The following is a 24759-nucleotide window of genomic DNA, read 5'->3' on the forward strand; positions in this document are numbered from 1 at the left end:
TGCCAAATGTTAAACAAGAAAGAAACCAAAAATCCAACTTTTAAAACTAGGTTTCATTTTGTCATTTTATCAATCAATAAACCTTGAATTCATCGGCCATATATTGTGTGTTTGATAATATATATTCTTTTAGCTACAAAAGTAGATGGGTTCCTTATAAGCATGTTTCTTAATACTCCAAATACCATCAAAAGTATATGTGAAAGCATTAATTAAACACTACCTTTGCTCTATTTGTCTATTGATGGCTTTAGGGTTTGACAATTAAGCAATTTCTCAGAATACCTATTCTTTTATCCTGTTACCTAATCTAATCTTTTATTATAATTGTTGACAATTAGTGCCAACTATTGCATGTCATTTTCTCATTTGTTTTTGCTTTTCCAATTATTTGTTGGGTGTTTTTCTCATGTAACAAATAATTAATTGTTAGAATTAGGCATTTTAATTACAAAAGAACCGAAAATGGAAATTCAATTAATCAATAAAGAAAATAATAATAATAACAATAGCTACAAAACCATAGAAATAATCGCAGCCGTTGGATTTCGTGAAAATTGCCGTCTCAGTTCAGCCAGCCAAACACCTCCTTTCTTCACATTATTCCATCAAATTTTCCTTTTACTTCTTTTTCTAAATATTCACTTTTGACAGTTTTAAGGAAACTTTTGCCGGAAAGGAAAATAAAACAAACAAAGAAACGGTTGCGTTTTTGTTTGCTGAGAGATTCATTCCTTTTTTTTTTTTAATAATAAAATATAAGTATTACATAATTACTTCGTGAATGCACTTCAAAAAGAAAAAGAAAAAAGAAAGGAAAGATTAAGAAGCTTTTTCCAGGAGCAATCCTGAAACCGAGATCGTTGATTTTTCTAGAAAAAAGAAAGCTGTTTTTCTTTAAAAACTGATTGAAATCGAAGAATGTGGATGTTTTAACGTAATAACCGATGCGGAGATCTGTGTGGATGAATGGGCGATGATGATGACGAGGGGTGAAAGAGAGAGCAGCAATGGAGGTTAGATCTGAGGGGGTACCAGTGAGGTGTGATAAAGTAACAAATTCTCAAGTAATAGCAAGAACAAGATTGCAGGTTTGGTTTATAAGGGTTTGTTCAAGTATTTTGCTATGGACTGGTTTGGTTCAACTCGTCGCTGTTGGGGAGCTTTGGCGACCTAATTTTATTTCCACTTTTACCCATAAAATATCTCAGATCACGCCCTTTCCTCTTCATCTTCAACTTCAACCTCCTCCTCCCCCTCCCCCTCCTCCACTTCTTCCCGCAAGTGAGTTCTGTTTTAGAATTTTGAATTGTGAAATTCACCATTGCTCTTTTTTCTATATAATATTATGGTTTGGTTGTTGTTATTAGTTGAAAATGTGCACTTGTTAAATAGTGATTATGTACATCTTGTTTGGTGTTTAGAGTTTATTATGGTTTAAAATGCTGGTGTGTTATGTAAGCTTTTTGGAATTATTGAAAATTTATAAGTTTAGGGTTATCTTTCTTTTTTCTCTTTTTTCAATTAAAGAATTGCAAGGCTTCATTTGGACATTTCAGGAACTTTAAAAAAAGAAAAAAAGAAGAAGGTTCTTCCTTGGCAGTGGGCTCGACTTAAAACATTTTCTTAATAGAATTCAAATACACAGTGTTATGCGTGATTTTATTGCTTCCTTGGAAGCTCATAGGGGGTTATGAATTGGAAGCAGAAGTCTCTGTCCTAGTTGTCATATAGCAGCTTTTCAACTTGTGCCTGATATCTGGCTTCTGGATTAAAGTATCGTGAACAGCTGTAGTTTCATTTGTTAGCTTTTCAATATATTTGATTTGCATGTGTTTTAGGGGAAATATGTTAAAAAAGAAAAAAATTTCCTTTTCAATAGTGGGAGGAATAGCAATTTTCTAAATTATAGATTTTAACATATTGAACCTTATGAAAGGTTTTTGTTTTCTTTTTTCTGATAGATATTTTAGCTATTATTTTGATAGTGGTAATTTTGCAGGAAACTATACAAGTAATGGTTTTCTTAAGGTGTCATGCAACGGAGGCTTGAATCAAATGCGTGCAGCGGTTTGTGCTTCTTCCATTGTTTGTTTATGCCTTTTCTTGATCGTTTTTCAGGTTATTAACTCCGCTTCCCTGGCATATCAGATATGCGACATGGTTGCTGTTGCCCGGCTTTTGAATCTCACTTTGGTTGTTCCGGAACTTGACAAGACATCTTTCTGGGCTGACCCTAGGTATAAATTTAATTATTGCCAAACTATGGCATATTATTATCTTTTGTAGTTCTTACTGAGTAAAGTTATTTCTGCAGTAACTTTGAAGATATCTTTGATGTGAAACATTTCATAGACTCACTAAGAGATGAAGTTCGAATAATTCGAAGGGTGCCAAAAAGATTTAATAGGAAATATGGATACAAAGTATTCGAGATGCCTCCAGTTAGTTGGTCAAATGAGAAATACTACCTGCAACAGGTGAGAATACTTCCTGCTTATGTTATATAGGTCATGCATCAATCTTACAATTATTATTAAAACAAGTAGTCAATCAGATGAGCAATTGATGATTTTGCAGTTTGTGTTGTTAAGTATTGAGTTTAAGCTTTAATTTGGCTAGTGTACTTTAACTAGTGGGGATGCCTGACTGAGCTTCTTCATGAGTTTTACTGTTGGGTGAATGATGAAATAACTTCAGATCCTGCTGAGGAGATGTGTCTTCATGTGTTATCTTTAGACAGTAGACTCAAGGTTTCAATCTTTGCCTAAAAGGCTTGGTGTGACATTTAGCAATATATGCCGAAGCTATTAGTAACAAGAGATTCTGTTCAATCAAAGTAATGATTAAATGGCTACAATTTTATAATGCAGATTTTGCCACTTTTCAGCAAGGTAAAGGTGTTGCACTTCAACAAAACTGATGCACGTCTGGCAAACAATGGGATCCCAGTTGATCTTCAGAAACTCAGATGCCGAGTTAATTTTCAGGCTTTGAAATTTACTTCCCAGATTGAAAGTTTGGGGTACAAATTAGTTCGCATTCTTCAGGAAAGAGGGCCTTTTGTGGCTTTGCATCTAAGATATGAAATGGACATGTTAGCTTTCTCAGGTTGCACCCACGGCTGCACCAAGGAAGAAGCTGAGGAGCTCAAGCAGTTAAGGTTGGTCATATTTGAAAAGTTAATGTCTTTCTGCCTTTGGTATCTAACTTAGGATCTGGGAGATGATTTTGTCTCTCTTGTTTTTGTGTATAAGTCAGTCAGCGTGTGGTATATGTTGCCTTTATTAAATTGCTGCTAGGAAATGTGAAACATGATAAATAAAATTAGACATTTTTTATAGTAATGACTGATTATTAGAGAATAAGAATATTGCATTCAATGGCTGTTATTAGCTTCATTGGAATTGTCAGAATTTGGCACCTGGCAAATGAAAGAGCAACTCTGATATTAGCTGCACTGTGCCATATTTCAAAATATATGTTTTTGACTAGTATTTTTTTATCAGATATGCTTATCCTTGGTGGAGGGAGAAAGAGATAGTGTCTGAAGAGAGGAGATCTCAAGGTTTGTGTCCTTTGACACCTGAGGAGACGGCTCTAATTTTACAGGCTTTGGGTTTTGACAAGGAAACACAGATATATATTGCAGCCGGTGAGATATATGGCAGTGAAAGCAGACTTGCAGCACTAAGGGCTGCGTTTCCACTTATTGTGAGTTGCTAACTGTTTTGTTACTGCCTCAAGTTTTTCATTTTTGTAAATTTGCATGCCAGCAATTCTGGCTATATGCTTGTGGAACAATTGGGCATATGTGGAAAAATAGCAGTCAGGACCTACTAGCCTTTATGAATGATGGTGCTCATTGCATGTTTGCCAATGACCAAATTTTTTTTCCAATTATTATTATGTAGACGCTTATTTCTTCTAGATCTCAGTTTTATAAGGTTGTTCCAGGTGAGAAAGGAAATGCTATTGGATCCAGCAGAACTGCAGCAATTCCAGAATCATTCTTCTCAGATGGCTGCTCTGGATTTTATGGTTTCAATAGCCAGTAATACTTTCATTCCCACATATGATGGAAATATGGCAAAAGTTGTGGAAGGTCATCGCCGGTATGTATACCTTTCCTTATGTGGGTAATTTGTCATATTATTCTTGAGGAGAATAAATCATTTTACTCAAAAGTATAGGAGAACCTTATGATTAGATCTTGTGTAGGTATCTTGGCTTTAAAAAGACAATCCTGCTAGATCGAAAAAAACTTGTTGAGTTACTGGATTTGCATCAGAATGGGACACTTACTTGGAATAAGTTTGCAGTTGCTGTTCAAGCAGCACATGAGAAGAGGATGGGACAGCCATCACGCCGGAAGGTTATAGCAGATAAACCAAAGGAGGAGGATTATTTTTACGCGAACCCGCAAGAATGCCTTTGTGAGGGAACAAATTGTGATGACTTGCTGGGCCCTAATAACTCAAGTTCATTGCAACGACAACAGAATACCAAGCGCAGATTGAGATGGTGTCCCTCCTAATAGTAAAAAGTCTGGGCCAAAGATCATGCGGCTTCCATGACAGAGAGCCTCAAATGACAAATATACACAGTTCTTTGAAAGAACTGGCGGAGAAGAGTCCTGGAGTGTCAATTTTAGGCAGTCAAAGGTCACGTTCTTACATTTTTTGTTGTTGATATATTTATTTGATTTATTCTACTAGTAAAAGTTTGTTCAATGATATAGTCCCACGTTTAGAAAAAAAATACATGTAGCATTCTTATTCTTTGAATCATAAATTACATGAAGAATACTTTTACACTGCAGATCTTAATGTAGACTAAACTTAATTGATTATTTGCTGGTAAATCAGGTGTGTACAATTAGGTTATTGGAATCTTGAGTTTCAACTTAGAAATTCTAGGTCAAGACCTGCTGAAATGCCATGACATGGTCTGTGTTGAGCGACTCGATCGCTCTAAAGGTGAAAACTCGAAACCTTCTACTTGCTTGCGACTTATCTTTGCCGCAAGACCAAGGTACTGGTTTTATTCTCCTCCATAGTGCAAAATGGAACATACAAAAGATGTTGAAGTCTTTGCATCAAAGGATCACTCAAATTATAAAAAAAAACTCAAGAGGCATGAGCATGAGAATGCCAACATATTTCCTGTAATATGACCCCTGTCACAGAGCTGCTTACATGAACATTTTGCTCAACCTAATCGCAACCTGGATCTTGATGTAGTGACAACAGAGAAAAATCAGGGGTAGAAGAAAATAAATCACTTGTGGTACTAATGATACAAAACTCCTTAGTACATGATTGAAGGTGTTTATTGGGTGTTTGCCTGACCTCTCTTCAAGCGATGTATTCTCTATTTGGACTCCCAGAAGATAATCTCACCTTGCTCCCCAACCAGACCAAGTTCCTTAAGCCTCCTTTCTTGGTAGTATTCAAACTCATCCAGTTCTGATTCCCTTTGCTTGAATACATCATTAATTTGCTGCAGAACCTTTTTTTCCCCTGCTCTTATTCCCACTGCAATCTCAAGCCTCGGATTAAGATCTGCTGCTTCTAGTTTTTCATCCTGCAATCCACATTTGCGTTTACTTACAACAAATATAAAACATTGACTGATTAGAAGAAACCATCTTCTTCATTTTTGGAAATAAAATGGCCAAAAATCTCAGGGCCAAGGTAGTGATAGAAGATCTCAAAATGGAACTTTTTCTGAACAAACCAGTTCTGTGCCTGGCTTTCTGCAGGGAATATATAGATTTCCTAATGTTGCCCTACCCGTGAATAACATGATGGAATCTCATAAAAATGCTTCACCCTCCTAAGCAGCCTACAGAACTTTAAACTGCTGTCGTGGACCATAACTTTTATTTTTAGTTAATCCATCTCAAGCCTGGTTGCGTAACCATATGATGGTACACCTGCACCTGATTTTGCTGTTGGTGGCCATTGGTTTTAGTTGGTCATTTCAAGTCTTATTACCTATAATACAACTATATGATGGTACATCCAGACTAATTTGATCATCTCATCACCTTATTAATGTGGGATGCGAAGGATATAATTAGAGTTTCTTTAATGGAAACCGAAAAGATAATGTAGATTGCAAAGGATATATGATATTATTAGGGATGACAGTTTACCTCTTCAATAGTAGTATGATATCCTGAAAGAGCAGATTTACAAGCATCTCGGACCACTCGGCATATGAGTTCCTCATTGGCACGACTGATTGGCAATTCAAGGTGGCCCCAGATGGTGTTTCTGAATATAGATTCTAAGAGGAAAGCATCGGTACCCCCAAGTGCTACCAGCCGTAAATATGGAAGCATTGCTGGTGGAAGAGGATTGCCTAAGACAATGTCAAAATCTGCAGTCTCACCTGAACCATTTGTTTCAGCAATGTCGAGCTTGTCTCCGAAGAATGGGTCTGACTCAGAGATTTGAAGAGTCAAGGTATAGGTGTTACGGTCAGGCGTTTTTTCTATGAAGCCATAGTCCAGAGCCAACTCGGCATTGCTTTTATTTAAATCGTATTGGATCAGAACCTGTTGAACTGCCTTCTAACTCAGTCATCATTCACAAGATAAGTCAAACATGTAATTGAAAGTTTTTCCTCAAAATAGTTCTCATTGCAAGACCAAGTTACAGATGAACCTTTATTTATGACTGATAAATCTCATAATACTCGAAACAATTTATCTTACACAGTATGAACAGTGTATAACAATGCTCATATCAACCATCAATTAGGCCAAAAGCATAGGCATTTTAATGCACGGTAGCCATTGATGCAACAGGAATGCTCAACAGAGATTCAAAAAAAAAAAAAACAAAAGAAAAAAGAGCTCGAATACTTCACCTGCTCACCAGACTTGACTGAAATAGGTGACCGCAGAGAAAACAGAAGCTCTCTGGAGAAGAGACCTCCTCCTTTAATCTCATATGCATAATCTTCTGTTGTAATGTCAGGGCTATGGTTGATCTGATCCAAGAACCAGGTCCATTAAAAATATAAATATCATATTTGTTACATCCAGCAAAATAATACAAACACAACTCTCAACTCGCAAGCAAGCTTTAAAAAGAAAAACTTTCAACCTGCTGCTGGAAAATGAGGAAATGAAAGATCTTACCAAGTCCGCAAGGGGAATCAAAACAAGATTTTGCCCACGAAGACGTGAAAATGCCCTTGATCTCAGTATCCCAAATGCCCACAAGAAGTCATCCAATGTGATAGGGGAAGGAAAGAGCTCCTTATGAGGTAGTAGGATTTCTTCTTCTACTTTAGCAAATTCACGCTGCATATATTCTTTTACACCCAGTGTTGTGCGCAGCAGTTGGGTTCCTACATAAATTCAAGAAAAAGTAAATGATGTTCTACAAAAGAAAAAAAAGGCCTAGGCAAGCATAACATAATGCAATTATCCCTCAAGGACATTATAAATTTAGCCTCTATGCTAACAAAATTCCTCCTGAAATGTATTAATTTTAATTGGAATGCTGCAAAATTGTGTTATGCTACATATCAATGTTAATTTTCTTCAACCTTTGCAAGTCAGAATGATAAAATTGTCACAGTTTCTTCATATAATCCACAACCTTTAAACATGCATGCATATGCATCAGGTGAAGTTTAACTAAAGAATATTAAGAACATTCGCAACTTGTCCAATCTTGAATTTCAAACTCTAGATTCTTATCACTTGTAGAAAAGGTTCATAGGATGCCAATTCAGACTAACCTTGAAGCTCAGCAAGCTCCTCTTCTGACCTGCGCTGGAATGACAAAACCAACACTTCATCAACCCCACAAAATGATCAAGCATAAAGAAACCAAATTACCATAAAAAGCAACAAGCAAAACCCACCAATATATAGTGGAATTAGTGGTATCAGGAAGTATATCCAAATAAGGCCACCATGTAGAACCTTCCTTCTTCAACTTCTCTCTGATCAAGAAAAGAGCCACAGATATCCAAGGCTTTAGTCCACTACATACATTCCCAATATCAGAAGCTGCAACTGCATCCGGGTTTATCCAGAGCTTCTTCGGTATCTCCAAAACAACCTCATTTCTTGCAATGTCTCTTTCTGCTATCAGGCCGAGGCCTTCTTTAACAACACCAGGCTTAGCAGGGGACTTGCCTGATACAACACCTTGATCACTCAGCCACTGCCAAAAAATCTCTAGTGATTGTGGTGGTGCTGTTGCAGATGATTGGAGAGAAGAGGAGGTTATAAAGAAAGGTTTTTTCAAGTGGAAAGAGGGAATTTTGGTAACAGGAGAAAAGGGTTTTAAAGGAGAAAGGAAAGTGGAAGAAGAGAGAGTGAAGCGTGTAGCCATTTTTGTGGACATTGAAGTTAATGGGATAACGAGAAGATCTATAGCTTTTTCTTTGTTTTTCTATTAGTCCTCATATAATTTTGTATTTATCATTTTAACAGTCTTATTTTTGAAACATCTCAAACAAATCCTAAGATTGTTTTAAGTGAAGATTAGTATTCAGTTGATTTTCTAATCCAAGCATCTAAAATATATAAAAAAAGTAATTTATAACCTTGTGGTTCAAGATTAAATATAATACATAAAACCAACAAATTCAGTTGTAACCTATATTTGATATTTTATTTTTAGGTATCTATAAAATTTAGAAAAGAGAATTAGGATTAGAAAGAGTATATTTCAAAAATTTGGGATAATTTTATCAATCTAAATTGAAGCTTTTTGCAAATAACTCTATTAATTTAAATACAACATTCAAATTATATCTTTTTATTTTTAAATTTTTAAACTTAAATAATTAAATAATCACATCATACATTTTTTTTTCAAAATATAGGAGATAGATAAAAAAATGTAACTTCAAAATATTTTAAATAAATTATTGTTTTTGACACCAAAAGCTATTATTATATGTCTTTTGATTATTTCACTCAATATGTTTTATTGTTATTTTTTTTTTAATTTTTTACTAGATTAACTATGAACTAAATTTAGAATGATGATTTTTATCTACTAATAATAGGTTGTATTATATATAAAACTCTTAGAAATAAAATAATTAATTGATGTCTATATTAGTAATTAAATATATGAACAACAATAGTTATATATAATTTTACCAAATTTAATTTTTAAGCAGTTACTAGCTATCAACTGTGAACGGCAAGCCCTTATTAATATTTCACAAATATCTTTGAAATTCATTAATTTAATATACATACTAAACAAGAGAGCATGAACAAGAACGTGAAATTAAAAACTTAATATAAGAATCAGGCATCTTCTCATGAATTTTGAAGAGCTGCTGTAGAAACTTTTGATTTCTGCCAGTGTCATATGAACAGTGTAGCCGAATTGTGCTGCTTTATTCATGACAAGGTTGGTACTGTTGTATTTGATAAATTTATCATGTTATGGGAAGTCTGGCATGCACCTAATTCTGCAATTTTTGGTAACAAAAAAAACTCAGGATCCAAGTTTTTGTATTGTGCATAGTTTATCTTTTGTACAACAATATCAGAATAGCAGTCAATCTTTGAATTCTTGTATCAAGTATCCTGAGAAACGGGCTGCTCCTCCAAGTGGTTTTGTTAAATTATAAACTGATGCTGCTATGACTTCTGCAAAAGTTGGTATTGGGGTTCTTGTACGTGATGAGTGTGGGGAAGTCTTGCTTCAGTTCTTTTGATACAAACTGTGATGTAGATGTTGCAGAGGCAATAACTATTTAAAGGGAGGACTGAGTAGATGATTAATCGCCATCGATGGTCAAAGTTGACAGCACAGAGTGACTCAATTTATGTTATTTCAGCACTTGCTAAGAAGTTCTGCTAGACAAAACCAACTTCATCTCATTCTTAATGGTAAGTGTTCTTTGTTTTATATTGGTGGAGAAGGCAGGCAATGGTAATGGTGTAGCCCATTCTCTTGCCAAGTTAGGCCTTAGTGAAACTGCTTTTAGACTTCATGCAAGCTGTGTTGAATCTGCATTATTGGCAGACTTTTATTGTTCTTAATAAAGTGCAGCTTTGAGTTCAAATCTTTTATTATTATTATTATATAAAAACCTAGATATTGACGATCCATTAATTGATTTTGATAAAGAAAGTCGTGGAATTTGAAAGGTTTGGAATGTCTTAAGAGTTTTTTTATTAGCAGCCCAATCTCTAGTACCATTTAATTAAGGGTTTTTTTTTTTAATATAAATATACCAGAATTAGAGTTTAAAATTTTATTTTTTTACTATCCAAATTCTTTTTCTTTTACAACTTAACATTTTGTTTATACAGTTTTTTTGGAATTCGATTGTATTTAATATTTTATTAATATTTTTTAGTATTATTTTTGAATGAAATTACAAAGACATTATTCTCATTATTCATTCTTATTCATAGCTATTTTTTATTGTTATAAAAATTCAAATAATTGCTATAAACACAAAACTATTATTTTTATTGGCACTTTTAAATTTTTTTATAGTTTATTTTAGTTATATCTTCATATCTTTTTAAGTGCATTAAAGTATAATTTTGATATAGGCCTAATTATTAATTAAATTCTGAATTTTATATTTTTAATAATTTAATTTAATTATTTCAAAATTTTAAAATAAATATCTATACTTTTAATTTATTTTCGAAAACACGTTTCAATAATAATATTTAAAATCTTACAATAAAAAGGTAAAATTGCAAGTCAATTATGCTTACTAAGTAAAATTAAAGTGTGAATTAAAAAAATTGTTATATTTAAATATAAAATATGTGAAAGGATGCACACATGTGAGATTTTAAACAGTCATATTATTAATTCTATGATAAACTATTATTACTTATACATAATTGTTATTTTTTAGTAAGCATAATCGATTTTCTACATCATTTTTTTTAATTCTAAAAATTATTTCTGAAAAGTATTTAAAAGAAGGCGTATTTATTTTAAAATTTTAAAAGAATTGGTTAAAATTATTAAGAATTATGAAATTCATGATTTAGTTTATAATTAGGCCTTTAAAACATATATTTTTATGTCATCAAGACACACTATTTGCTGTAAAAAAAAATGTAATACCATTAAATTCATAAATATCAGAATAAAAATAATAAATTCACCTCATTTGATTGGTTTCATAATGATACAAGTTAATTATATTTTTTTGACATTTTTTATGTATATTTTTAATATTTTTATCTGATAAATTATTTAAAAAATAAAAAAAACTATATAAATAAATTTTTTTGAAAAAGATCATAAATTAACTTGAAAAAAAAATCGTAAAAATATTTTTTAACAAAAAAACTTTTATACCACAAAATTTCTTCTCTGATTAAATGTAATCTCAAAATCTAAATGTTGAAATTAGAGACAGTAACAGATTATAAAAGATACGGAACTTTAACTAAAAAATATGGGATAAAAGGAAAATATGTTTAGTTTAAGGGTGTCAAGTATTAATGAATAGATATATTAGAGAGTAGATTTATGTATCAACCTCATTAATTTAGTGAAAATGCTTAGTTAAGGGTGTGAATTATTAATGAATTATCCTTCTTTCATCTTAAAACAAGACAAATTAAACTTGTTAGAATAGTTGAATATCAACTTCAGATGAGGTTTAGTAGTTGAAGATTAAACTATATAACAATTACGTGCGACATGTACCCACTTGGCTGCTGTAAATGGATCAATTGACAGTTTATCTAAATTAGGGTTTTGTTGGAAAAAACAAAAAAAAAAAAAAATACTAAATTTTTGTGTTGACTTTGTTCGAGTACATGAAGAGTAAGTAAAATAAAGGAGACGTGCATCTGCCAATGAGTTTCTTTAATAAAATCAATTTCTTAAAAAATTATTGAGAAAAGAGTTTGAAATGAATACAAAACAAATTTCTGATTTCACAATTATTTTAAATATCGTTGCCTTTGTCAAATTGACATATGTTTGTGACCTTTGGGTCCCTTAGGGGACATCGATAAGTGGACATGTTTGATAGCTACAAAACAATGTCCCCTATGGTTTTTTTATCCTGAAAAATGGTCTACGTACATAGAATGGCTTTGCCCTAATATTAGGTTCCAAATTAATGCAATGGCTTTTTTTTTTTTTCTTTTTGGTAATATTGATCTAATATGGACGACATTGGTAGGAATTAATAAAATTTGAGACTCTTATAAGTTAATTTCCATAATGGATATATATATAAATTTGGATATTAGCATATCTGTTTTTTTTTTTTTAATTAAATGAGTTTTTATTTCTTTTACACAACAAACCAAAGTGAAGGAGGATTCAAATTTAAAATTTTGTATAATAATTTTATATTTTTTTAAAAAAAATCTCTATCTAACTTCCAACAACACATTGTTTTCTTCAAACTATCACTACAAATATCTAAAACAAAATTGATTATTATTGAAGATGGTAGAACAGTGAAAACCAGCGGTGTTCATACAATAAAAAAGGCCGAATACAATTCACCCATCAACAGCGACCCAGTCAATGTCTATGAATTTTGGACAAATTATGAGTTGGAAAGTTCAAAACTACGATGTCTGTGTGTGTTTTAAGGTTTTAAAGAGCAAATACATATGACATAACAATGTAACACATTAGTTAAGCCTGATGGGATGCTCTGCCAAATTTCACTAAATAATGTAGCAATTCCTACGCTAATTTTGGGAGTGCTGTTTCCGTTTAGTTTCTTTATCCGATGTGGATCCACTGGTCAAGAGTGTCAACGGAGGAGCACTTTTTGGGTTGCATTTCAAAACAGGACCACCACAACTTGCACCTTTTTTAACAAATTAAAATCTTCATGAATTTATAATAAATAAATACATCTTTTTGAGTCAGAATATAGGGTTGTTTCAATTGCATGAACCCTAATTATTTAATATTTAAATATGTAGATGTGAAATTACTTGGAAGATCAGCACAGTATTTTGATATATTCGTCTTATATATATTTTCCAAAAAATATAGTATAAAATCGTTTTAAATAGAGAAAAAAACGATTTAAAAGTTGTTGAATATTTAATTTTCTAAGTTCAATAAATATATTACATTGTAATTTGATAATCTACGTGGATGGTTGCGTGGAATATGATTTTATTTTTATTTTTTTAATTTTAAGAAAGAAAGAAAAAGGAAAGAAACAAGAGAGTAAACTGATAAAAGTAGATCAACCAATTGAATGGTTCTTTTTCTTTTTTTTCTTTTAGTCCTTTGTTTTCTGTTTATGAACATAGAAAGAAATGAAACATCTTGAATTGAGAAGGAGCCAAGATTCAAGACTCGAGAGCTCCGAGACAACTGCAGCATACCTAACTCATAATTCAGGTCAAGAATGAGCTGCAATTTGAATATTGTATTATATAATTGTATAGATAAAATCCAAAAGGATATCGACAAAGAAAGAAACCACTCTCCATCTTTCCCACTAAAACCAAGCTTACTACTTTTTCTTTTTTTATGCAAATAAAATACTGCACTGAGATTACACGCTTTCTATAAGAAAAAAAATAAAGAATAATATATTAATTAATCCTTAAATAGAAATGGCCATTTATAGGTTTTGGTATGAGAAATGCATGCCCTACTTTCTTTTCTTTTTCTTTCTAAAAGAGAATATTGCAACCCTTCCTTATTTAAGTTGTTAAACAAATAAAAAAACTATATTGCATAACTGGTTACATACATTAAAAGAATTATGTTATTATCAAATGAATATTGTCTACCTCTGTAAAGATTATTTAGAGAGCAATTTTATTATATTATTTATATATATATATAAGTTATTTTGAATTAAATTCAAATATAATAAATAATAGGACTAGATGATTTCATCTATTGTAATATTTGCCCGTTTTTTCGGATACATCATATTTAAAATGTAATAATTTGATAAACGCCAGTGAGAAATTTTGGAAATTTGTATTAATGGGTTTCAAGGAACCAAGACTTTCAAGAAATCATAATTTTTCTATTCATTCAGGCAACAATCGTTCTTAATTCAAGTATGGATGGACTCAGGTTGGTGTGGCCTTCTCATGGCAGTAGCAGCATCACCCATTAACAGCATCCGGTCTTTTACATCATAACATAGCCATATTTATTTTAAGTCAAATGCATATTTGAATATTTAAATTTTAAACATTCAGTTACTTTTTAATATTTTTTAATTTAGTTTCATACACACTTCAATTTATATTTTTTATAATATTTAAATACTTTTAATATATTACTGTGTATAGATGTTTAATGTGATCTTTTAACAAAATTTGAGCGTCTGTTGAATCAAAATAAAAAATAAAAATATTTAATAGATTATAAAAATTAAAATTAAGATAAATATGTGACTGGTTTATTTTACTTATATCTTTTGTCTAGTAAGCAACGTCTATCCTATCCGTAAAGGCAAAATAGTTTTCACCTGGCAAGCCAAGCCAAGCCACACATTGGAAATTCTCATATTTTAAATGTTAGAAATTTGAATTTTGGTGGTCTATTCGGATTACTTTTCAGAATAATTAATTACTTGTTTACCAAAAAAAAGAAAAAAGTAGTTATTTAAGGTTAAATTAAATGCAGGCATCGTAGTCTATCGTGACTGCTTCCACATCCCACAGAATAAAAAAAAGTACTGCTGTTACTCTGTCCTATCAAAGGTTTTGAACGCGTCTGACCTTTTCTCAAACCTGAACTAATCTCACTCCCTCTATATAATAATCACACATAACCCATACAACCTTTCACCTGAGGTTGCTTTCAATTATCATTTTCTATCTATATAATTCTTCCTCCATTAGAACCAACCCAACAGCAAAGAAAGCAAGCAAACTGTTATATTCTCACTCTTTAATAGTAACAAGAGTTGGCAAAACTAACTAATTCAGCAGAAACGAAGAACAGAAGAAAAGGAAACAGAAGATGAAGTTTGGGAAGGAGTTCAGGGCACAAATGGTGCCAGAATGGCAAGATGCGTACGTGGACTATGATTTTCTCAAGACCCTTTTGAAAGAAATTCAGAGATTCAAGATAAGGAACAAGCCACCGCAGCCCACCACATCATCTGGTGGTCTAAAGAGAAAGCTCACCCTGTACAGAGCTTTCAGTGGTCTGATACAGAAGAATAACAATTACAGCCCAAGAGTAAGCCCTTCTTCTTCTTCAGATGCTGATCTTGAAAGCCAAGCCATTTTGGTCAACACAGTGAGCCGCGATGGCTCTCAAAGCTATGAAACTACTTTCCTTATGTCTTCTGATGAAGGAGGAGAGTATGAGCTTGTTTACTTCAGAAGGCTTGATGAAGAGTTCAATAAGGTGGAGAAGTTTTATAAAGCTAAAGTTGATGAGGTTTTGAAAGAAGCTTCTATGTTGAATAAGCAAATGGACGCTTTGATTGCGTTTAGGATCAAAGTTGAGAATCCTACTGGCTGGAATGATAGGTCCGCTGATATGACTCGCCTTGCTTCGGATGTTGCTGCGTCGGCTGCTGCATTGGCTGCTTCCACTCCTTCTGGAGCTAGAGCAAGCAGTAAGTCATCACCTTAATCATGTGGCCTTATTATACATGTAAAAACATATAAACATATTAATGGTTTTGATTGCTTTGCAGGAAGAGTTCATTTAATGGATGTGATCGAAGAAGCATCAAGCCGGCACGAGAAATCAGATGAGTCTAGTCATAATAATAGAGCTGAGGAGGAGGAGGAGGATGATGGAGATGGAATTATCCCAAAGGTAGAAGCAGAGAAGCCAAAGATGATTAGAAGCAATATTAGACCAGCTCCATTGGAGATATTAAATCGTGTAAAGATTAACAACACACTGGAGACTCCCAGATCTACCATTAAAGGCGTCCTCAAAGTTCCTCAGCATACAGAATTGAAATTCACAAGGGAAAATCTTCGAAAGGTTGAGGAGCAACTCAAGCGTGCTTTTGTCGCATTTTACCAGAAGCTTCGCCTTCTCAAGAGTTTCAGCTTCTTGAATACCTTGGCATTTTCCAAAATCATGAAGAAGTATGACAAGGTATATATATATATAAATACAAAATCAAGAAACTTAGTTATGGTTCAGTAACAGAGATGAATTTAATCTGCCCCACAATTTCTTTTCTGCAGATTACTTCAAGAAATGCATCAAAAGCTTACATGAAAATGGTAGATAATTCCTGTCTTGGAAGCTCTGATGAGATAACCAAACTCATGGAAAGGACTGAGGCCACATTTATTAAGCATTTCTCAAACGCGAATCGCAGCAAGGGGATGAGCGTATTAAGACCAAAAGCTAAAAGAGAAAGACACAGAACAACATTTTCAACGGGTAAAATCTCTCTTGTATAAGAATTTAGATTTTCCTTACATTTCAGGTATCTTTTTGGTGCTACTTTTATCAGTCTATTAAGTCTTTTCTTGCGAAAATCTCCAGGTTTCTTCTCTGGCTGCACAATAGCTCTGATAATAGCCCTTATTTTTGTAATTCGTATCCGCCATATCGATATGGATGACCCAGAGGGAGAAAAATATATGATAACCCTGTTTCCACTTTATAGGTATAATTTTCAATTTAATCTTATAAGATAATTATACTTCCCTCTAATAGCTTCTGAACCATGTTTTGGCCATAGTCCATGTCATTGACAAGTAATGCTGAATCTGTCGCAGCTTGTTTGGATTCATTGTCCTGCACTTGCTTATGTATGCTGCCGATATATACTTCTGGAGGCGATATCGAGTTAATTATTCCTTCATATTTGGTTTCAAACAAGGAACAGAATTAGGGTATCGACAAGTTCTTCTTCTCGGTTTCGGTATAGCAACACTAGCTCTGGTCTCTGTGCTATCAAATCTTGACATGGAGATGGACCCTAAAACAAAGGATTACAAGCCATTAACCGAACTTCTTCCTATGTTCCTCGTTATAGTAAGATGCTTCAACTAATTAACAGTATTGTTTACATCTGTCTAACTTGATGAATTTCTGCAAGAAACTGATCTTTTTTCTCTTTCTCTGTAGTTTCTACTGGTCCTATTGATCTTGCCACTCAATGTTCTGTACCGCCCAGCTCGATTCTTCTTCCTCACATGCGTCTTTCACTGCATTGCCGCTCCTCTCTACAAGGTACATAAAACATTAATTGAAAAACACTTGTTAAGAAGATTTTCAAGTATCTAACTTAACTTATTGGGTTTTAATTGTCCTGTAAATTTACTTCTACTTCAGGTTACGCTTCCGGATTTCTTCTTGGCAGATCAAATGACTAGCCAGGTTAGTCAGTCATAAATATAATGCTATAATTCAACTGCATTAACACCGCCCTTTCTTTCTTTCTTTTTAAGTTTTTTCTTTTTTGCAATGATAAAAATTCTAAGTTCCAATATTAATTTATTGTTATAGGTTCAAGCCATCAGAAGTTTGGAGTTCTATATCTGCTACTATGGTGGGGGAGACTATAAGGTCAGAGAAAACACTTGTAAAACAAGTGATGTTTTCAACACCTTCTACTTCCTTGTTGCCGCGATTCCATATTGGGCTCGTCTTCTTCAGGTACACGAGTAACCATTGAAAGATTTTTGAACTTTGGAATTGAATATAAGCTTAACACACTTCTTGTTGTCTATCTGTTCCAGTGCCTTAGGCGCCTGTTCGAAGAAAAGGATATAATGCAAGGAGTTAATGGAGGAAAATATCTTATAACAATAGTAGCAGTTTCCTTAAGGACAGCTTACAGTCTAAATAAAGGGTATGCTTGGGGAGTAATAGCAGTGATTTTCTCAGTCTTAGCAGCACTGTTTGGTACATATTGGGATCTCGTTTTCGACTGGGGACTTCTGCAGCGCAATTCCAAGAACCGTTGGCTAAGAGACAAACTCCTTGTTCCTCGGAAAAGTGTATACTATGCAGCCATGGTCAGTAAAATTTAAGCAAGGGGAAACACAAAATCTATTAATGGTTTATTATTAATGTTCCCATAAAATCTCATTTCTGACAAAAGTAATCTGATATGATATATATATATATATATATATATGTAAATATGCAGGTGGCGAATGTCTTGTTGCGATTTGCCTGGCTGCAAACTGTCCTGAACTTCAAGATGTTTTCTTTACATAAGGAAACGTTGATCACCATTGTTGCTAGCCTTGAGATAATTCGCCGTGGCATCTGGAATTTCTTCAGGTAGATGCACCGAAACATTCTTACCAAATGCAAAGACTTATCATTTATCTAACATTGAAATGGTGTTGGGTTTATTTTATTTCATCAGGTTGGAAAATGAGCATTTGAACAACGTAGGAAAGTACCGCGCGTTCAAGTCAGTGCCGCTACCTTTCAACTATGACGAGGATGATGACAAAGATGAATAGACTTTTTAGCAAGATTTAATTGATAACAAAATCCAGAAAAAGAATAATAATGAACACAGGAAGAATTTTTGTAAATGGTATTTATAAAATTTTAAGGCTGGCCGATTTTGTAACAAGCAAATGAGATGGTTTCGTTGGTTCAAGTTCACTGTATCCCAGTTTTGTAAATCTATTGTATTCTTTTTCTTTTTCTGTAAATATTATTAATTTGTAGGAACATAAAAGTTTGATTTAATACAATTACTCCTTATTCTAAATATAGCGTATTAATTAATATATTTTAAATATTACTTTATATAAACACAACTAACAAGTTACCAAAATAATCTCATATTTTAAGAGTAATTAGTAAGAAATAAAAAGCGAACCCCATAATATTTATGAATAAACAATTATCAATATTATAATAAAATGATTAGATTTCTAATCGAAAATCTAATTTGGATAAAATAAATACGGGTCCAATACATATAGGTCCCACAATTGTGTTATCATGTGTTCTAAAAATCATAATGATAGTTAGCTTTATATATAGAAATATGAGAAGAGAAAAAGCATATAATTTCTTGCCCTAATTAATTGTTATCTACCGTTGAATTTCTTGTTCCTCACGTTGGCATTGCTGTTTCTCTGTACATTTTACCTTGAAGAAGGCAAGTCTCTAACGTAATGAGCTGTTGGGTCCGTTCTACTTTTAATTATCTTCTTGTAAATTTAATTATACTTCATGTTACAGTTGGATTTCCTTCTTGTTACTCAATAATAATTACTATAATTTAATGTCATGATTTAATTTTATAGATGTATTTTTACAAGTTTAATTATTTAAGTATTGGATTTAGTTTTTTTTTTTTTTACTTCTTTTATAGAAAACAATTTAAATGCTTCTATAATAAATGACCATAAAATTCTTATAAAATACTCTCATAATTGAAAACTATAAAACTCCTAAGATATACTATTATTTATTTATTAAAACTAATTAATAACAATAAAAAAAGAAATATGTACCACTTTATTTGAAAGTAATCGACGGTAATTAAAAAATAAAATTTTAATAAAAAAAAATAGAAAAGAAGTGGCTAAAATTCTTTTACTCTCTAAAGTCGTAATTTAATTTATGAATAAAGTATAAATTAATTTAAAATTATATATTAAATTAATATAGGATAAAATTCTTAATTTTTTATCCAACAGATAGTATAAATATTATAATCTTATTTTAAGTCTAAATTTCTTGAAATATTATAGTAGCCATTAGAAATTTTAAATTTCGTTTACAAAAATGTAAAAAGAATAGAAGTAATGTGTTGCATAAAAAATTAAAGAGTAAATTCACATATTAGATAGTAAATTCAAGTTGATATGGACTTTTAATTTTAAAATTATTTTTCAACAAAATTCTAAAATGGATTTTTTCTTTTCCATATAAACATTACTCACGAGAGTACTTATATAATATTGTGAAATTGACATTTGATTCTCATATATCACATATATTCACTTGATTTCCAACCATCACCAACTATTTACAACCAGCATCATCAATCCAGCCGTCGGTTGCTAAAATTCTGGTCATCAATAACCACATTTCAACCATCATAAATATTTGATACAATTAATTGTAACATTTTATGTTACCATTAATTGTAACAAAATAAAAAGAAAGTTACATTACATTAAATATTAATATTTCTATTTTAACTAGACAGATATAATAATGATTCATTACATTATATTACAATGTTCATTGTATATTTTATTGTATTATGTTGAACTGCTTTTAATTTTTTTTAAATAACCAAGATGATTAACTTTATGGATAAATTAGATTTTAATTGTGAGCCTATTAAAAGTAAACTCTATATTTGTATTATGGTGAAGATAGACAAGAGTTGGCATGACATTATTAACATCACCAAAAGGATGAGCTGGAAATGACATCACATTATACTTTACATGAGATTATAGACATAAGTTTCAAATAGGTCCCTAAATTTTGAAGACATAATTAAACATATTTTTTGACCTTTTAAATCAATTTAGTCCAAAATTATTATTTTTTAGTTCAATTTAATTATTGTTTAGGAGAGAAATTACACTTTATGTATTAAGAAAGTAAATTTCATAAGAAAATTAATTTTTAAAATTAAATTTCACAAACAAGTCATTAACTATTAATAATAAATTAATTATTATAAATTTTTAATAAATATTAACTATTTTTTATTTTTATTTTATTATTTTTATTTTTAAAGAAGAGTAAATCTCACTCTCTCGTCTATAAATGAATTGAGTTAAAATATTAAAATTTAAATTATAATAACTCAAAAGAGTTAAAATGATCTTCTTTGATGGAAATTTTATTGAGTGTGCTACATGTATAGGTATCCAAACTGTTGTAATTAATGTATTTTGAATTGATTTTTAAATTAGATTTTTTGTGAATTTCTAAGCTCTCTTGATATGTTATTTAGATCCTCCATGCCACAATAAATGTTTGTAAAGGAATAAGTTGAATGACTTATATTTAAATTGCTAGAAATTTTAATAGACAATTGAGTGTTTGAATTAAACATATAAATACAAGACAATAATTAAAAGAAATAGTTTATTGATTAAAATTAAAGTTTTGAAAAGTGTTTGCTAAGAATTTATATCGAATAATTTTAATTTTGTGCAGTGTAGTTGTTATTGATTGTTGGTGCTTGGATCAATTTTCTACTTCTATTTTTTATATAGAATCCTAAGTCCTACTTCTATTATCTCTTTTTACTTGGAGAGTACTTCCATCTTTTGTACCATAGAGTCCCGTTATCTCTTTTTACTTAAAAAATATAGATAATTTTTATATAAATCCTTCTATTACTTCACGCGTGTAGTTGTTACCTTTAATTACTAACTATTTAAGCTAATTAATTAGATTAATCATCATGAGCTCTTAATTTATATATTTTTTTTTACTTATTTAAGTCCAAAAAATAATTATAAGCAACGCAGATCTATTTAACCAGTGCATAAAACCTATTACAACATAATGCATAGTTATATTTTTTGTATTTTAGAATTTAGAGTACAACTCTTTGAAAGTGAAAAGAAAAAAGTTTGCATAAAATTAGCTTTGAAAAGAACTGCTATGAAAAAAATAAATAAACTATTAGAAGAAAAAAAGAAAGCAGACAGTAATAAAAAATGTGTTAAAAAAAAAATACTCGAGGCCTAATTTAAGTGGCAAGAACAATTACTTTTAAGAGGCAGAGGTATTGAATTCAAACCCCCACCTCTTTATTATATAAGATTTCGCCTTTACGGCGAGTGTAGAAAGATGTATACTTCCTGCTTGTATAGCTCACAACTTATTAAACTTCATTATAAGTATAATTAACGTAATTAATAAAGCTTGAAGTCTAAAATAAAAAAATAAGAAACAGAAAGTAAATGCGGCTCAAATTTAAAATATATCTAATAGTTTTAATATTGGTTACTAATGTTTTATTTAGGGTCTTTTACAAAAGTATAGAAAAATGGAAGGAAAATTTTATTTTCGCAGTCAACATTGATTGCTCGCCCGTACAGGCACATTTATGATTATCTTTTAAAAGTTTTCTTTATATTTTTTAAATTAAAATCACAATAATATAAATTAAAAATAATATTATTATGGTATCTTTTAGATATACTTTTAATATTTTTTTTGATGAGATTTAAAAAAAAATATATAAATAAAAATTAGAAAAAAAGCATACAATTTCTTTTTAAAAAAACAATTCCCCTTGAAATTTCTTCATAAATTTATTCGGTCTTGGATTTGAGCCTAATATTACTATTAGTAGCAAGCAGGAAATATTTCAACTAAATAAATTTTCAAGGGTTTGAATTGAAAAAAAATATTAAAAAATATTTTGTACTTTCATGTACAGACCTGCTTTCCACCTGAAAGATTATATAATATTTGATTCAAAAAGAAATCGGAAGATCAATTCAACCCATAGTAGTTGACATATATTTAATGGATTTGAATTTTATCTTTTTTGATATTTTACTTTTAATTATTCTCCCATGAACGTAGAAGAAAAGGATAAAATTAAGGCCAATCTTTAATTTCTAAACCAACAAGAAGCAGCCAAAAGCCATTAAAAAATTAATTACAATTTACCAAATCAATAAGTTAACTACTTAAATAGATAATGCGGTCAATAATGGAGTTGCAACTTTGAAATTAGTATTTGATTACTACCACATAATGCAGATTAGGCCAAAACGCAATAGCGACAAAGAAAGAAACCACCTACGAAGCAGGAGCAAAGTGTCTTCTGGTTTTAGAAGAAAAAACCCCTAATTTACTGACACTGAGACTACATAATTTCAGAAAACTAAAGTAGAGAATAATGAATCAACAATAACTCTAAGTCTTAAGATTAGTTTATTTGGTGAGTCAGAACTCAATCACAAAGGCATGATTGATGAATGAAATTAGATCCTTTCTAATAATTATCCTTTTACGGATCATTCGCACCCAATACAATTGTTACATTTTCTTAAATATAAATATTTGGTCAATTTTATAGTTGAAAATATATTTCCTTATTTAAGGAAAAATATATCTCAGGCCACATAGATTTTTCCTATTCACCACCATTGGTTACATAATTGAGTTAAATGTATATATATCGTTAGGGATTTTAGACGTGATACTTGTATATACAAATTTCTGGGCCTTGTTTGACATCCACTCCCGGTCCCGGATAAGTCTGCTTGCAAGAACTCTTTTGTTCTTATTGTTTAACCTGTCACGTCCATCTCTACTCCAACAATTTAACCAGTCAAGAATGGACCCTTATATTATCACTTTACTCACTCCTTTTTTAACTAAAGCAAAATTCGAATTTTGGGTTTATTACAAACGCTGCACGTACAAGTATGAGCCGAGATTATTAGTATTATTACTACTTTAAATGCAATATATAATAATGAAATGTACGTGGTTTGACAAGACAAAATGGGACATGAATTTAGTGGTCTGGAGATTTTCAACATTCCAGTTTATATAGCAAAAGTTCATCGGTTTGGAGATGAAGACACTAATAACAAGCCTGCCTTCTCAATTTTGCAAATCTTCATTCCTCTCTCGCCGACAATGCTGAAAACCGAAATTAAACAGCTGACAGAAAAAGGGACAGCAACGTCGTATTGGCTGATTCAAGAACATGTGTTCTGAATATAATTCAAATGACTTAAGTTCCAAGGAAAACGGTGCGATGGAAAGTTCTCGGACGTTCAAAATCAACTAAATATATCTCTTTTTTTTTTTTTTCTGACAAAAAAAATAAAAATTCTGTTCTCTCTACTCTTTTACTGTTCCACCAACACTGTGGTGTAAAATAATAAGTGTTTCTTGTCTTTTGCCTTTTTCAATTGCATATATTTCTAGCATTATCCACTATGTTAACTAATAATAATAATGTCAAGATTCATAATTATCTTTATGATTCTATCTATTTTATTTTTCCTCATCAACTAAGGATTTCATAATGAATAATCACGATAATTATAATTATAGTAGTGGCCACCAAGATACCACAACAGCTACTAAACATACCAAGTCTACGAAGAAAAGAAGAAGCAAAGTACAAAGAAGATAAACCTTTGGACATATATAATTCCTAAGTTTTATAACTTTTACATTTGGGAAAACATTGAGATTGCAGTCACAACCTTAATTTAGTGACTTATTAAACTATTATGACGTTGCCTTACCAAGATATATTCCAATTCAGAACCTTTCAAATGAAAAGGAAAGACGTCTCTACATAAGATTTATGTAATAACATCATTGATTTTATTTATAGATAAAGTAATGGAGTGTATTCTTAATTTATAATGATTAAAGTAATAACAATAGTTCATGCGATATATAGTTTCATGAATAAATATAATTAATTATTAAGTTATTATTAAATATAAATAATAAGTTCATTTCTAAAAAATAAATATAAAATATTTCATAACCAATGATATCGAAAAAATTATAATATATTGAATTGATATGTTATTATTAATTATGCCATGTATTACATTTTTATTATATATTTTAATGAATTATTTAGTTTAATTTTATACATAAAATCCATTTTAAGTAACAAATGCATTTTAAAATGTCGAATTGAAAAAATATCAACAAAGAGTCCATAATAATTTACAAAGCGTAACTCATATAAATTACTGGCCTAATAATAACTCGGGAAGATGTCTACGTTGCCAAACATAAACCCTGAAAAATGTTGGCAACAGCTCACTAATACAGTTGTTTAAGAAAAGAAAAAGAAAAATTAGAACACAAGAAGAAGAGAATATAAGCCATAATC

The 24759-nt window shown here is 31.1% G+C and overlaps 3 protein-coding genes across 6 annotated transcripts; 2 read left to right on the forward strand and 1 right to left on the reverse strand.

Moving 5' to 3' along the window:
• Nucleotides 1-757: 757 nt before the first annotated feature.
• Nucleotides 758-4821, forward strand: LOC8281848 (rhamnogalacturonan I rhamnosyltransferase 1). 4 transcript variants are annotated; one of them, XR_007214533.1, is made up of 8 exons: nucleotides 758-1284; nucleotides 2003-2070; nucleotides 2152-2240; nucleotides 2318-2480; nucleotides 2874-3163; nucleotides 3510-3714; nucleotides 3948-4115; nucleotides 4222-4498. XR_007214533.1 is itself a non-coding variant. In XM_002522434.3 (8 exons), the coding sequence occupies exons 1-8, from the start codon at nucleotides 1011-1013 to the stop codon at nucleotides 4535-4537; spliced, it is 1563 nt and encodes a 520-aa protein (XP_002522480.1). In that variant the 5' UTR covers nucleotides 763-1010; the 3' UTR covers nucleotides 4538-4821. The 4 variants fall into 4 exon arrangements, 3 of the variants coding, with proteins under 3 accessions (XP_048226414.1, XP_002522480.1, XP_048226415.1); XM_002522434.3 differs by having other exon boundaries at nucleotides 763-1284; nucleotides 3958-4115; nucleotides 4222-4821; XM_048370457.1 differs by having other exon boundaries at nucleotides 762-1284; nucleotides 2003-2240; nucleotides 3958-4115; nucleotides 4222-4821.
• Nucleotides 4822-5092: 271 nt separating this feature from the next.
• On the reverse strand, nucleotides 5093-8392 carry LOC8281847 (fructose-bisphosphate aldolase-lysine N-methyltransferase, chloroplastic). Its single transcript, XM_015721330.3, has 6 exons — nucleotides 7888-8392; nucleotides 7762-7790; nucleotides 7154-7365; nucleotides 6880-7002; nucleotides 6161-6565; nucleotides 5093-5586 (listed from the first exon to the last, which is right to left on the reverse strand). Exons 1-6 carry the CDS (start codon nucleotides 8373-8375, stop codon nucleotides 5374-5376), a joined length of 1470 nt encoding a protein of 489 aa, XP_015576816.2. The 5' UTR covers nucleotides 8376-8392; the 3' UTR covers nucleotides 5093-5373.
• Nucleotides 8393-14675: 6283 nt separating this feature from the next.
• Nucleotides 14676-18651, forward strand: LOC8281846 (phosphate transporter PHO1 homolog 3). The gene is made up of 11 exons (XM_048369574.1): nucleotides 14676-15558; nucleotides 15640-16055; nucleotides 16148-16349; nucleotides 16455-16578; nucleotides 16691-16949; nucleotides 17043-17147; nucleotides 17250-17294; nucleotides 17424-17573; nucleotides 17657-17935; nucleotides 18070-18206; nucleotides 18295-18651. The coding sequence occupies exons 1-11, from the start codon at nucleotides 14952-14954 to the stop codon at nucleotides 18392-18394; spliced, it is 2424 nt and encodes an 807-aa protein (XP_048225531.1). The 5' UTR covers nucleotides 14676-14951; the 3' UTR covers nucleotides 18395-18651.
• Nucleotides 18652-24759: the final 6108 nt, after the last annotated feature.

Source organism: Ricinus communis, chromosome 1 (assembly GCF_019578655.1).
Source record: "Ricinus communis isolate WT05 ecotype wild-type chromosome 1, ASM1957865v1, whole genome shotgun sequence".
Lineage (NCBI taxonomy): Eukaryota > Viridiplantae > Streptophyta > Magnoliopsida > Malpighiales > Euphorbiaceae > Ricinus > Ricinus communis.